The 12720-nt window shown below is 36.7% G+C and overlaps 1 protein-coding gene across 1 annotated transcript in view; it reads left to right on the top strand.

Moving 5' to 3' along the window:
- The window catches only part of hth (Meis homeobox homothorax), a 225812-nt gene that overhangs the window by 154577 nt on the left and 58515 nt on the right, over positions 1 to 12720 (top strand). Inside the window, exons 10-11 of the mRNA XM_089092120.1 lie at positions 4564 to 4703; positions 9134 to 9210. Of these exons, the coding sequence (XP_088948246.1) occupies positions 4564 to 4703; positions 9134 to 9210 (217 nt within the window). The remainder of the gene's footprint in view (positions 1 to 4563; positions 4704 to 9133; positions 9211 to 12720) is intronic.

Raw genomic sequence — 12720 nt, 5'->3', positions numbered from 1 at the left:
ATCAAAAGATAATAGGGCTATTAAATTATGTGAATCTTAGATGTTGAAATAAACATGTGTCGATTTTTGTGAAAATTCCCGCCCAAAGACTTTAAAACTGTCACCTGTGGTGTCGTAATTCTTAATCAAGACTATAATAATATGGATGCAGATGACATTAAAGACTTGCTATAGAGACTGTATTGAAAGCCATAATTAGGGTTTCCATTAACAACGTACATTTACCTCGAGTAATAAAATCCAAGGATTTAAATAACATTAGCCGAAAATAGTATCTGCACGACTCTATCATCTCCTGCCATCATATTTCGCTTGAACATACAATGCGCCGTTCCAGGTATTCATCTGCTGAAAAAACGATTATTGTCACTTGACTTATTTATACATTGCACGAACACATCTGTTGATACAACACCCTATACATACAAACAATTTAGGTTATACTGCTAGCTGACCAGGCTATATTTTTAGGCGGGGGAGATTAAAGGGGTAACTCATTCATGGCCGTATCCAGGACTTTTTTCAGGGGGTGTTTTACCTAAGGTTTTTTTTTTTTTGGGGGGGGGGTACACAAAAAGAACTAAAAACGCTCATAAATGTTTGTTTATATCCATTTTTGTTATGTTTTTACGAGTCAGACAAACGTTTCGGGGGGGGGAGGGTGAGTCAAACCTCCTAACCCCCCGAATGCAGCCTTGAACTCATTTTTGTCCGTTTGGCTCCTTTTCTTAAATCAAAGCTCTCCTGAGTTTTGTAAAACCCTCTGGTTCTATTTCAAGTAGATCCAGTCGGTCCTTAAATTAAGAACATAAAACCAAAAAACAGTGGCGGCCCCCCGGGCTGGTGGCCGCCAGCTCGAGACCGGCTTGGGCAGACAACATTCGTCCCCCTAAAGAGACAGGAGAGTTACCTACCACTCGCCAGCCATTGGTGGGAAGTGGCATTTGATTCTCAGAACCAGTATTAGCAGGAAAACTTTTTTCTCCCATCTCGGATTGCTCTTTTAGGGATCTTTTCTTATACCGCGGTTGCCACTTATGTCCGGGAGGATTGACAAACTCCATCCCTTATGATTTTGGCAGCTATTGCTGGGTTGAATTCATCCGAACTTAGCAGCGTCTCCAAACCCTGCCAGCAAGACAGCTAAACTTAGCACGAGTAAGTTCCTATCTCTGCCTACTACTCTACCCCTCATGTACTTTAAACAAGAATTAAAAATAAAGAGATGGAAAAGATTGCAAAAGTAAAACTGAATATCAATTCCAAAGAACTTTTTTTTCTTCTTGCCAATCTACAAATCGATCCCGAAACCTATTTCAGGATATGAATTTTCAAGGAAAATAGTTTAGCCTCAGCAAGCACTGACTCAAAACTCCCTTCTGTATGTGTATGTAAGATCATTTGTTATTCTGTCGGAAGTTGCCTAAGGCGAGCTATTGTCAGACAGCCGTCAGTGACGTTAAGCAAATGACGCCGGAGGGCGAAAAGTTTTTGAAAATGCTGAAAACCATTATCGAACATGGAAAGAGATAGCTTGGTCATTTCCGCATTCAGAGACCCTATTTACCCTTTTTGAATGAAAGTTAGGAAAACCGAAATTTATATTTGTAATGAAGTTAGGAATGAACTCCAGTGTTGCCATTATTGTCATTAATGGCAGTTTCTTCTTTAATGTTATTATTTTTTTCTTTAATGGTTTTGTTGGTGTTTTTCATTTATTTCTAATCAGCTCGGAATACTGCTGCTCCAAAGCTAGAAGATGGAGGATTAGCGAATTCGAATTTATTTTGCTGATAGTAAAATCTGGCAATATTTTTTTTTTCAAATTGAAGTATTCATGTCTCATCTTAAGAAAAATTATTTAAATTTGTTTGATAATGATATTTATTAAGAAATATTGATAAATTCAGCAAAACTTCCAAAAGAAAGAAATTAACTAGTTTTCTTGCCATGAAGGGGAATACGCGCAAAAAAAAACCTTTGGCTCGTAGTGTCAATTTATGAGATTAGGGAACGGCAAAATGCATTTTTCAAAATCTAGGGGGGAGGCAAAATGTATGTTTCTAAATATAGAGGGTAATTTTTCCATGAAGTTTTCAAAAAAGAGCTATCCTTCCAAAAATACCGAAAAAAGCTGTTTTTGGAATCTAGGGGGAGGGGGCTAAAAAATCATAGGATGGAAAGTGCCCCTCCCCCTAGTTGGAGCCCCCGTCTGAGGCTCAGATATCGACAAAAATAAAACTAGATTTTAGTGATGAAACTTACCCATTACTCTACAATTAGTTTTAAAGATTTATCGAACTCCATAGACTAGAAAATTTGCTGGGAAGTCGTTCGTCTTGGCCGACAGTCGGTCTTTACTGTTTGACATTGTCGAGTTAAAGAGAGCGCTACTTATTCCATGACATTTTCAATCTCCGGCGGATGACCAGTATCTGTTGCTTTCTCAATTCTCCGCCTTGTATCCTTTATTTCTGATAGACCATCCCCCCTCTCTCTACTTATGTATTCTCGTTTCTCGGAAATTAGAGATGGGAAAGATATTCCTTACAGAGGAATATCAGGAAAGTAGTCTCGAGTGGTGAATAAAATGGCGTCTGTTTAGGAATAAGAGACCATAAAAATCAATATAACAGCAGTATAATTAAGGAAAGACCCTCTACGGGGAGATGGAAAATGTTTCCTTAATTATTTATGATTAAATTTCTTCCTTTAGTGCCGTTTATTTTTTTGATGTGAAATTTATTGCTCTAGAAATAAATCTCAATTTTATTTTCTTGCTTGCTTTTAATTCATTTTTTGTCCTCCAGTTCTTCTGTTTTTTCTTACTTTTCAGCAGTGTAACTGGAGGGAAGCTCTAGGGATTAAGACCACTACCTTAAAACATGCAAAATTGTACATAAATAAGCACTTGGTACTTGTATGAGGATAAAGTAGAGGATGTGTCGACCAAATTTTCCATCTTAGGCTAATAATTGAGAAGTGCCTGAGTTTTCAAACACCTTTGGTCCTCAGTTTTATAGATTATGAGCAAGCGTTCGATTCTGTAGATAGAAGAGTTTTAATAAAGGTTTTATCCTTGTATGGTATACCAGACAAATACATTAAAGCGATTAGTGCTATGTACGAGAATAACACTGCTGCGGTTAAGGTAGGAAATGAGGATAGCAGCTGATTTTGTATTAAATTAGGAGTTAAGCAGGGTTGTGTTCTATCCCCCTTTATATGGATTATTTTGATGGACTTTGTCTTAAGGAGCACAGGAAAGGCAATGGGAGACCACGGAATCAAATGGGGAGGAAAAAGTCTCCTGGACTTAGATTATGCTGATGATTTAAGCATCCTAGATAAAAGTGTCAGCAAAATGAATGAGGTGTTTGAGGTTTTGCGAGTTCAGGGTGCTAGAATTGGTTTGAAAATTAATGTTAAGAAGACTAAGTCACTAAGGCTAGGAATAAGTGAAGATGAAAAGATGAAGTTGGGCAACGAAAAGATTGATCAGGTGGACAGCTTCACCTATCTTGGTAGTATTATTAGTAAAAATAGTGGGAGCAGTAAGATGTTAAAAGTAGAATAGCCAAGGCTCAGGGTGTTTTTTTCACAGTTAAAAAAAAGTTTGGAAGAATAGGAAGATTAGAATATTAGAAGCTATAGTGATGACAGTGGTCAAATATGGCTCTGAAGCATGGACGCTCCGAAAAGCGGATGAATATTTGCTAGATGTTTTCCAGAGAAATTGCTTAAGGATTGTTCTGGGTACCCGGCTGACTGACCGTATTTCAAACAATTGGCTATACGAAAAATATGGTTCAATACTGCTCTCTAGGGCTATAATGAAAGAAAGGTTGAGGTGGCTACGGCACATTGTTTGGATGAAGGATGACAGATTGCCGAAGATTGTTCTTTTCGACCAACCGTCTGAGTTGTTAGTAGTAGTAGTAGCAGTAGTACTTGTATGATATACCCCCTACAACTCAAGTTTTTCATGCATTGACGCACTGTAAACCGGTTTCTTTCGCTTGTTTCTTTCAACTTAGCGAGAGAAAAGACAAAGAGAAGTGACAGAGTAGATAGGAAATATATAATTTGGGCTATATTTTTACATTAAGGGAAGGGTAAAGTATTTGGACAGTGTGAAGTCAGAAGACAATTCTTACTACATAATATCAGAATAATTGTAGCTAACACATTTTGCATGCAGACCCGCTGTACTTTACCCCTCTCCCCCCTCGCTAATGTGCAAATATATAGCTTAAATTTGTTTCTAAAGTATTATATTTTTATCATACTTAGGTATATTGTATTAGGATAAACCTAACTTCACTTCTTGAGTGGTAGGGGGTATATCATACAAGTACCAAGCACTATAAAAAAAAATTTAAAAACGCATCAAAATATGTTTATTTGTATTTTGGCTACGTTTTTACCAGTCGGGCATTTTTTTTTTTGGGGGGGGGGGTCAAACACGCCCCTCTCCTCCTATATATGAACTGGATTATCTTCCTCTTCGTTTATCGTCAAGCTTTCGTCTCCATTTATTTTATTTTACTTCTTTTCTTTTAGGGGACGCCAGCAACGCCAGTATAGGAGATGGAACAGGGGATGATGATGACACAGATAGTAAAAAGAATCAGAAGAAAAGAGGAATTTTCCCTAAAGTAGCCACAAATATTTTAAGAGCGTGGTTATTTCAGCATTCAACGGTAAGAAAAATTCTTCTTATTATTATTTTTTTCAAAGCTAGAATCTGAGTTTTGAGCCTCATATCTCATCGGTTCCTGACACATTTGATAGGTGAACATACTAGAATACATGTAAAATGATGGTAAATTCTATATTTTGGAAAAGAGTAAATGAAAAATAGAAGACTTCTGTTGATTTCGCTGCTGTGTCCTGATTACTTAACAGGACCGATGCCCAAATATAGAAAGACCAACATTTAAATATAGATAGACCTTTCTAAATATAGAAAGATCATCATATTCAAAACTTTTTTTGCAGGTAATGTTTTTTAACTCTTGCATTACAAACTTAACGAAAATTGATTTGTCCCAGTGGTGGTTCTAGCAGCTGCCCCTCCCCCCAGTTTTTCTGACATCAAATTGTTTTTGTTTTACTTTTTTCGATCCTATTAAGGTACTTAATTGACTATAAAATTGTCGCTATTTTTAATTTTTATATAACTTACCCCCCCCCCCCCAGTTTATGAGACTAACAACCGTTACTGATTTGTCCCGTTAAAAAAAATCGTATTCCAAGTAAGGGCGCACCCAGGATTTTTGTTGGGGGGGGGATACTAGAAAAACTTTAAAAAACCCATCAAAGATTTTTTACATGCATTTGTGTTACGTTTTTACGAGTCGGAACAAAAAATTTAGGGGGTATCAAACCCTGAAACTCACCTCCTGCCTATGACCTTGATTCCAAGACTAAATTGAAACAGGGGAATTCATCAAGTATTTTTACGTATTCTATTTAAAACGTGTTAATAATCTTAATGATAAAGTCTTTTTTTCTATTTATTGTTAAAATTCTCTCTTTTTATATTGTTTCTCTCGTATAGCTGGTACCGGAACAAAAGCTTGTTCAGAAAGTAATACTTTGCTTAGAACACTTACAGCAATTTCGGATAATCTTTTAGCCCCTTGGTTATTTCATGAAAACATGAATGTATAAAGTCTATTGGGAGATATTATGACGAAGCTTTTGTTATTACGTTTCCCCCTCCTACGGTAATGGCATTTTTCTGTCCGTCACGATGGATTTGGTTACGCATGACTGGGTCACGTCGAACTGTGGGACCTAGTAATAGGGCAGATTGCATCTTGTATACAAACAGGGGGTGGGTTGAAGCTAAATTTAGTGAGATCTTTTGATAATAGCCTACAAAATAGCTATTCAATGTCAATATGTTTTTTGTCCTTTCAAATTCATTACAGTGTTACAGGATGATAAAAGGCTAAATTACATCTTTTAAGCTTTTAAGAATCTTTAAAAGAGAGTAAAAGAATCTTTAGCATAACTTTGTTGGAAATTTTACTTCTCTTCGCACCAGAATCCCCTCTCCTGACGACTGGTACAACAGGCTAAAGCCCCCCTCCTGGAAATTCCTCTTTATAGATGTCTCGTTTGTGTACCAGGGATTCCAATGGAGGGGGGTCGCCCTTTAGACTTGAAAATACTTTGTTTTGTATTTCATTAAAAAAAAACAATCTCCCCTCTTAGGTTATCAAAAATATCTCTTTTTGCATGTTTTTTTTTTAACAAAAATTGATAAAATCCTTGCTATCTCTCTACATTTTCGTAATGCATCGAAAGTTTGTCTATATTCATTTTTTGTTATGTTTTTACGAGTCAAAAAAATTGATGAGGGGGCTCGAATCCCGTTCCCCCCCCCCCTCAGGATACGGCCTTGACGAACGTACTAAAAATTTATTGTTCTGAAAAATGGCTTGTGTAAATACATAATTAAACGCTAAATCGATTTACATACGTATAAGGCGCTGAACTGTGTTACCGTAAGTGTAGGATTTGTTTAAACCAATAAGTGTGGTATTCATAATAACCTGATATTCACATTTACTGCCAACCAGAACTTTTATTTCTTGAGATTTCCCCGAGTTCTTTGGATTTTGATCCTAAGCTTAGTATAGGCATATAGATAAATAGATAGATACATAGATGCATAGACAGATAGATAAATAGGTTTACTGAACAGTTGAAAAATAAATTTAAACGATAAAACCAAATGTATCATCATACCCTCCCCCTCCCCACCCCCCGCAAGGTTCTCGGGAACGTAAGGAGGGAGAAAAAAATAACATAAAACAACACCAGCACGGCACCAGACCGACGTGCCGTGCGCAAAAAATAGCATATATCATCATAACCCCCCCCCCCCCGGAAGGTTCTTGGGAATGCAAAGAGGGAGAAAAAAGAGACTTTTTAGCTGACTCAGGCAAAGCATTCCAAGCAGCATTAGTTGCAGTCGAGGGATTATAGTAACTTACTGTTTTTTTCGAACCCTCTGGTTTTTAGGCGAGTGAATCCCGGGATTCACTCGCCGGGAGTTGCCTCTGAATTTGTTGTTTTGATTTTGAAGCTGATAGGAGAAACGTGTCCAGTAGGCTACTTTTTGGGGGTGCCCAGTAATAAAAAATCAAGGGGTGGGGGTGGATAAAAATAGTAATTTGAATAAGAAATGCCCAGAAATTCAGAAAAATTTTGGATTTCGGTGGTTTGTCGACCCCGAGGCCCCTCCCAGGTACGTCCCTATCTGATACTCTCTGCTATGAAGAGTTTCGTTTACAAAAATATTTTCTTGTCTTTGTTTCTTCCCGTTAAATTTAATTTCACTTCTTTTCACACCAAGAGCGTGAAATTCTTCCGCTTTAACAATTTTTATTGATCCAGCATTATGAATCAGCTAAAAATATGGAATAAAATGAATTTTATTGCGTTATTCATGGCAGGGGACACTATTATAGCTCTGGGTTCCAATGTAGCCAATGTCAAACAATTGAACTCCGCGCTGAAATAAATGATCGGCTCTCACGTAGGGCGAAAACTGTTTGTCTCAACAGTCGTTAACAGAATGTTACTGTCAAAACACTGTCATAGGATGCTTACGTTTGACGTTAACTGCTGGTTCGGCTTTTGCCGCAACGATGCATGCAATATTAATCATTCTCCAAACGAACCTGTCCAGCTATTTCCAATATTAGAATAACGACGAGTGTCTGTCATTGGTCAGACGTAAATGAGTCGTATATATCGATGATTCCAAAATCTTAATTTTCTGAATACTGCATTTGTATAAGTTTGAGCTAGACGCACCATATTTGGTGAATGAGCCTGCTCTATAGCATCTATAGCATCATACATCTGAGTTTTTTTTTTTAATATATAAATTGGTTAAGCTTATATGAGTCGTTGATAAGTCGGCCGTGAAAAATTAAAATGTATTACTAACATTTATCTTGGTTTGGGTTTGTTACACCATTTTTGGCTATTGACCTTGCTGAGCCGACTGGTAACGTCGGAGAAAATGTTTTTGGTGGGTCAAACCTAAATTAGTCGTCAAAACGTTGGTCGTGAAATATTGGAAAATGGTGTCTGATTTTGAGTTATAGATGCACCATATTTAGAATATCAGCGACTTTACAATACCGACTGATGACGTCGGAAACGTTGGATGACGTCGGAACCCTTCAAAAATTAGAATACCATCTACCAGATATGCGAAAAGTTAAAACATTGCCAGTTGCAGAACTCAACAAAATTCCAGAAGCTACCAACAAATTTGGGGATAGCGGAAGCACTGGCGTTTTCTGACAAAATCTGCCGACAAATCTCACTATGCCAGGAAAATTGACAAGTAGCATGGTTACCATGCTACCTCACTTTTTGTGCGCTGGCTATCTAAATCTATCGCAATTTTAGCTGCACCACATTTGTTGTTATGTTCGTTTACATTGTCTAAGAAACTAATTTTATCATCCAAACTTAAATTGATCCTTAATTTCCAAAACCAAAATGCTTTGTCTTGATGTTTTCTGACAAGTTTGTAACTTCATATTCTTCTTCACGTATTTACAAAATGATTCTTCTTTTGTTTTACGAAAGTTCTTCACTGGGTACTGGTGTATTATGCGGGTACCGCGAAGAAATCAGTTTGGTTAATGCTAATGAAATAAAATAGGATGAATATATAATAGTTTAGATACAAATTTCGGCTATATATTTGCACATTAGGGGGGGGGGGGTAAAGCATAGCATATATTAAATACGTAACCTAACCTAACCTGGGTACCTCCCCCCCCCCTAAACCCCAAAAAACAATCGTTTAAATATTGTAACTCATAGAGAAATCGCGGCTTTGCAATCATTTATCTATCGTGGTCTCTTGCAAACAGCCCTTTCGACGGGTTTTGTGATTGGTTTCCTTGATACTGTATATAGCGATGCCCGCAAAATGCGCCAGCACCCTTCACTGTTTGGATATGGAGTCAGTTTGGTTATTTTGCCATTTAACGAGAGTTGTTTTTACTTTATTATATGCTTTTTAATTACTACACAAGTATAGTTAGATCGCATAATTTCCCGCCACTTGGTGATTTTTTTTCCCTTTTAGCACCCTTACCCCTCAGAAGACCAAAAGAAACAATTAGCTCAAGATACTGGGTTAACGATATTACAAGTGAATAACTGGTAAGTACTTTTTTTTAATGTTATTTAAAATTCGAATTGAAGATAAAACCCACCATTGGGTGATAAATAGTTTTGTTACTTTATATTATAGATGCAATATAAAAAGAAATCATGGTATGAAATTAATCGCTACTAACATTTCTATGATTTGCTATTACGGCCTTATTCTATTTTCGAGGAATCTTGCTCTTTTTCCTGGTAGCGCATACAACTGAGGCAACTAAAAAAAAAAAAAAACGAAGAACAACCAAGTCATGGAAAAACCACAGGAAATTTTGGGGAAAACCCTAAAACTTCCACACTCAAAGTTTACCCCCCCCCCCCCCGCCTACGTGCCTGGTGAGTTTTTGTTATTATTAATTTTGTTTACTTTTACTTATCGATATTTTAATTGAAGGGGGTGCAACCTTGATTGTTGCTTGCCTGATTGAATCTAATGCTGGACACAATTGGTTTTGAGAAAAAAAAAATCTTTTTCTGCGCTTTTTTAAGATTCATATTTTTGAGAACGGTACTGGTTAAGAAAGCGGTAAACACGCGATACATTATATAGGGAAGATGCTTAAGAAACTAGTCAGACGGTTTTTTTTCAATAGACAATTGGATTGGAAACTGTGGTTTGTCATTGCATTTACAATATTTAAACTGTTGTTTTTGGGGTTTGGGGGAAGGTACCTAAGTTGGGTTAGGTTATGTATTTAATATGTACTATGCTTTACACTCCACCCCCACCCCCTAATGTGCAAATAAAAAGCCGAAATTTGTTTCTAAACTATTATATTTCCATCCCATTTTTTTTTTATTTCATTAGCATTAACAAAATTTAACTTATCGCGTGTTTACCGCTTTCTTAACCAGTACCTTGAGAACTTCGTATTTCACCATCCAAAGAAAATATCTGAAAATGTCATTCTAGAGAAAAACAAGCTGCTTCGACTTCTGCACTTTTTGGCGACAGGTAGTTTTGTTATCTTTTCACTTTTCGGCCTGAAAAGCTAATAACTAGCTATTCTCCTTGCTAAAAATAGAGCTTTCTCGCATTGTATCTATTCAAAAGCTTCGAAAGACAATGTCACGTGTAAAGCGATTTAAAATCGCTGCCCTTTTGACTTGATGTGTTCCTATTTGTCATTTTAACCAGAGGCAATTATTCATTTCCGCAATTTATTTTGTCTTTTCCACGGACTCACAAATCTAGATAAGAAAAACCCTATGTTGTAAATTTGAAATGACATGATCGAATAACTTAGTGCCCTGTATTTAAAATATCATCAATTCAACTCAATAGCAGCCTGGCAACGTATAGGTGATGATTAGCCATTAAATGACACAGAACTATGATATTAAAAGTGAATTTGTGTTATGTCTTGGGAAAAAAGTTATTGCCATGGTTCTTAGGGATGGTGGATTGATAGGGCGTATAAGGGGTCTCTTTTTTAGCTCTATTGAGTGACGAATTAATGGAGAGAAATATTGCGAATTTGTAAATACCTCAGTTAAACGTGAATAACATGTCGAATGAAATGAACAGGGGCAGAAGTAAGCGTTTTAAAGCAGACAGCAGCGTCAATTGGGGAGGGAGGGGAATTTTTTCCCTAGATTTTGAAGAATTATCTTTTTTGGGTATTATCATTGAAAAATTACGTTTTCAGTATTTTCGTTGGGAAAATTTGAAAATAAAACAATATTGCTCCCTCATAAATATTAAAAAATGCAATTTTGTCCCCCCTTCAATAATTTTCATAAATTGGCGTCACTGGAAGCACACTAAAGTTGGTACAATCCTATAGGCATACCTGGTGATAGGATCCTCCCCCAAGCTAAGCCCAAAGGATCCCGAGGAATAACTAAAAATTTTAGATCCCGAGGAACTTTCTGGCATTTCAGTATTCGATTTCAGAAAACAGTTAACAGGGGCTGAAGACACAGAACCAGAACTGTAGAGGGGGGCGAATGGATGCAGGCCAGCTGCCCCCTGCCCCTCGAAAGCTCCCCTTTAGGATGTTTCCCTTATCATTCATTTATAATTCCCCCCTTTTTCTTATTTTGGACGCCCCTTTCTCCTTGAAATAATGTCCTTCGTATTTTCATAGAGAGCTTTATGAGCTTAACTTAAAAAAGGGACATTTCAATTTTTTTAGCTATCAACATAAAGGTATGATTTTTTCATGAGTGGGGGGGGGGGGGAATTGCAACCAATCTAAGTTTCAACATTGCTTATTAAGTAAAAAAAAAAGGCGCAATTAATCTATATAATAAGAAAACATTCAGACCAAAATTAAAGGCTTTTAATAAGTAATATTTCCTTATCAGATATTTTGCTTTAAACAAGGGGAAAATAGTCCAAATTAAAGACTTTATCGTATCAAAAAGATAAGTTTATGAAAAAAGTCAGGATATAAATAAACGCAACCTTTGAACTGTCTTACAAGAAGAAAGAGATATAAAATACAGGACAATCAATTTGAAGAAAACAATACATTGTACATGCTTAGTAATTATTTTTTTTTTTAGAATATTTGATTAACTTAAACAATATATACTTTTTTGTTTTATTTCCATGTTTGGTTAGAACAAGGAAAACTAAAAATAAACCCTTAAGGTATCAGTGATATGAAAAAAAATGTCCCATGGATTCAGGGACGGATCCAGGGCCTTTTTAGGGGGGGGGAATAGGTTGATCCGATAAACTTGCGTTAGGAGCCAGTTTAATTAACGGAAGCTTGCGTTAATTAAGTAAATTACACTACTTTAGACTACGTTAGGAGGGCGCGCGCCCCCTCCTCTTGATCCGCCACTGCATGGATTCATCTTATGCCCGCTTGGAAACCCCAATTTTTCAAGATTTTTCTTTGTGTTGTTTCAAAATCATGAAGAGGGAAGTAGGTCTACCAAATTTGGGTCAGTGTTGCCACATTGAACCATGAAAATAAATAAACAAAAGTAATCAATCTTTTTTACAGCGCATTTTGTCCATAAAGATTTAATCGTGACTGAAGGTGAAGCTGTTTTACCTTCAGAATCTGGTTGGTGTCATGTGTTTTTAGCTTTTTTTGGCTGATGTTTCGCTGATTTTTCGTCCACTTTTCTTCTTTTTTTTTATTTAGCACGTGCTCCCTGCCAAAAACTGCGTAGATGCAAAATTGAACTCCAGATTAAAAAAAAAAAAATAATAAATAAAGATTAATATGGTCGTATAAGTTTCCATTTAACCAATTTAAACCATAAGATTCATTTTCAATGTCCTTGGTACACTAATCAGGGGTGTCGTTTCGGGGGGAGGGCTAATGGTTGGGGTAGCTGCCCCCCATTAATTTGGAGAAAAAATTACTATATAGCCCATGCCCCTTGACTATCTGGATATGGACCCCTCTTGCCCCAATAAAAATACTGGAGCTACGCCCCTGGCTCTAATGAAGTTATAGCCATTGTAAAAATAATAAATGTCTAATACCACACTGGCTAGATATGACTTAAGAAAAAAACAGAATAGATAAATGAGTTTGATAC

Source organism: Artemia sp. Qi Xiang Cuo, chromosome 7 (assembly GCF_049724085.1).
Source record: "Artemia sp. Qi Xiang Cuo chromosome 7, ASM4972408v1, whole genome shotgun sequence".
NCBI classification, from domain to species: Eukaryota; Metazoa; Arthropoda; class Branchiopoda; order Anostraca; family Artemiidae; genus Artemia; species Artemia sp. Qi Xiang Cuo.
This window is presented reverse-complemented; position numbering and strand designations above follow the sequence as displayed.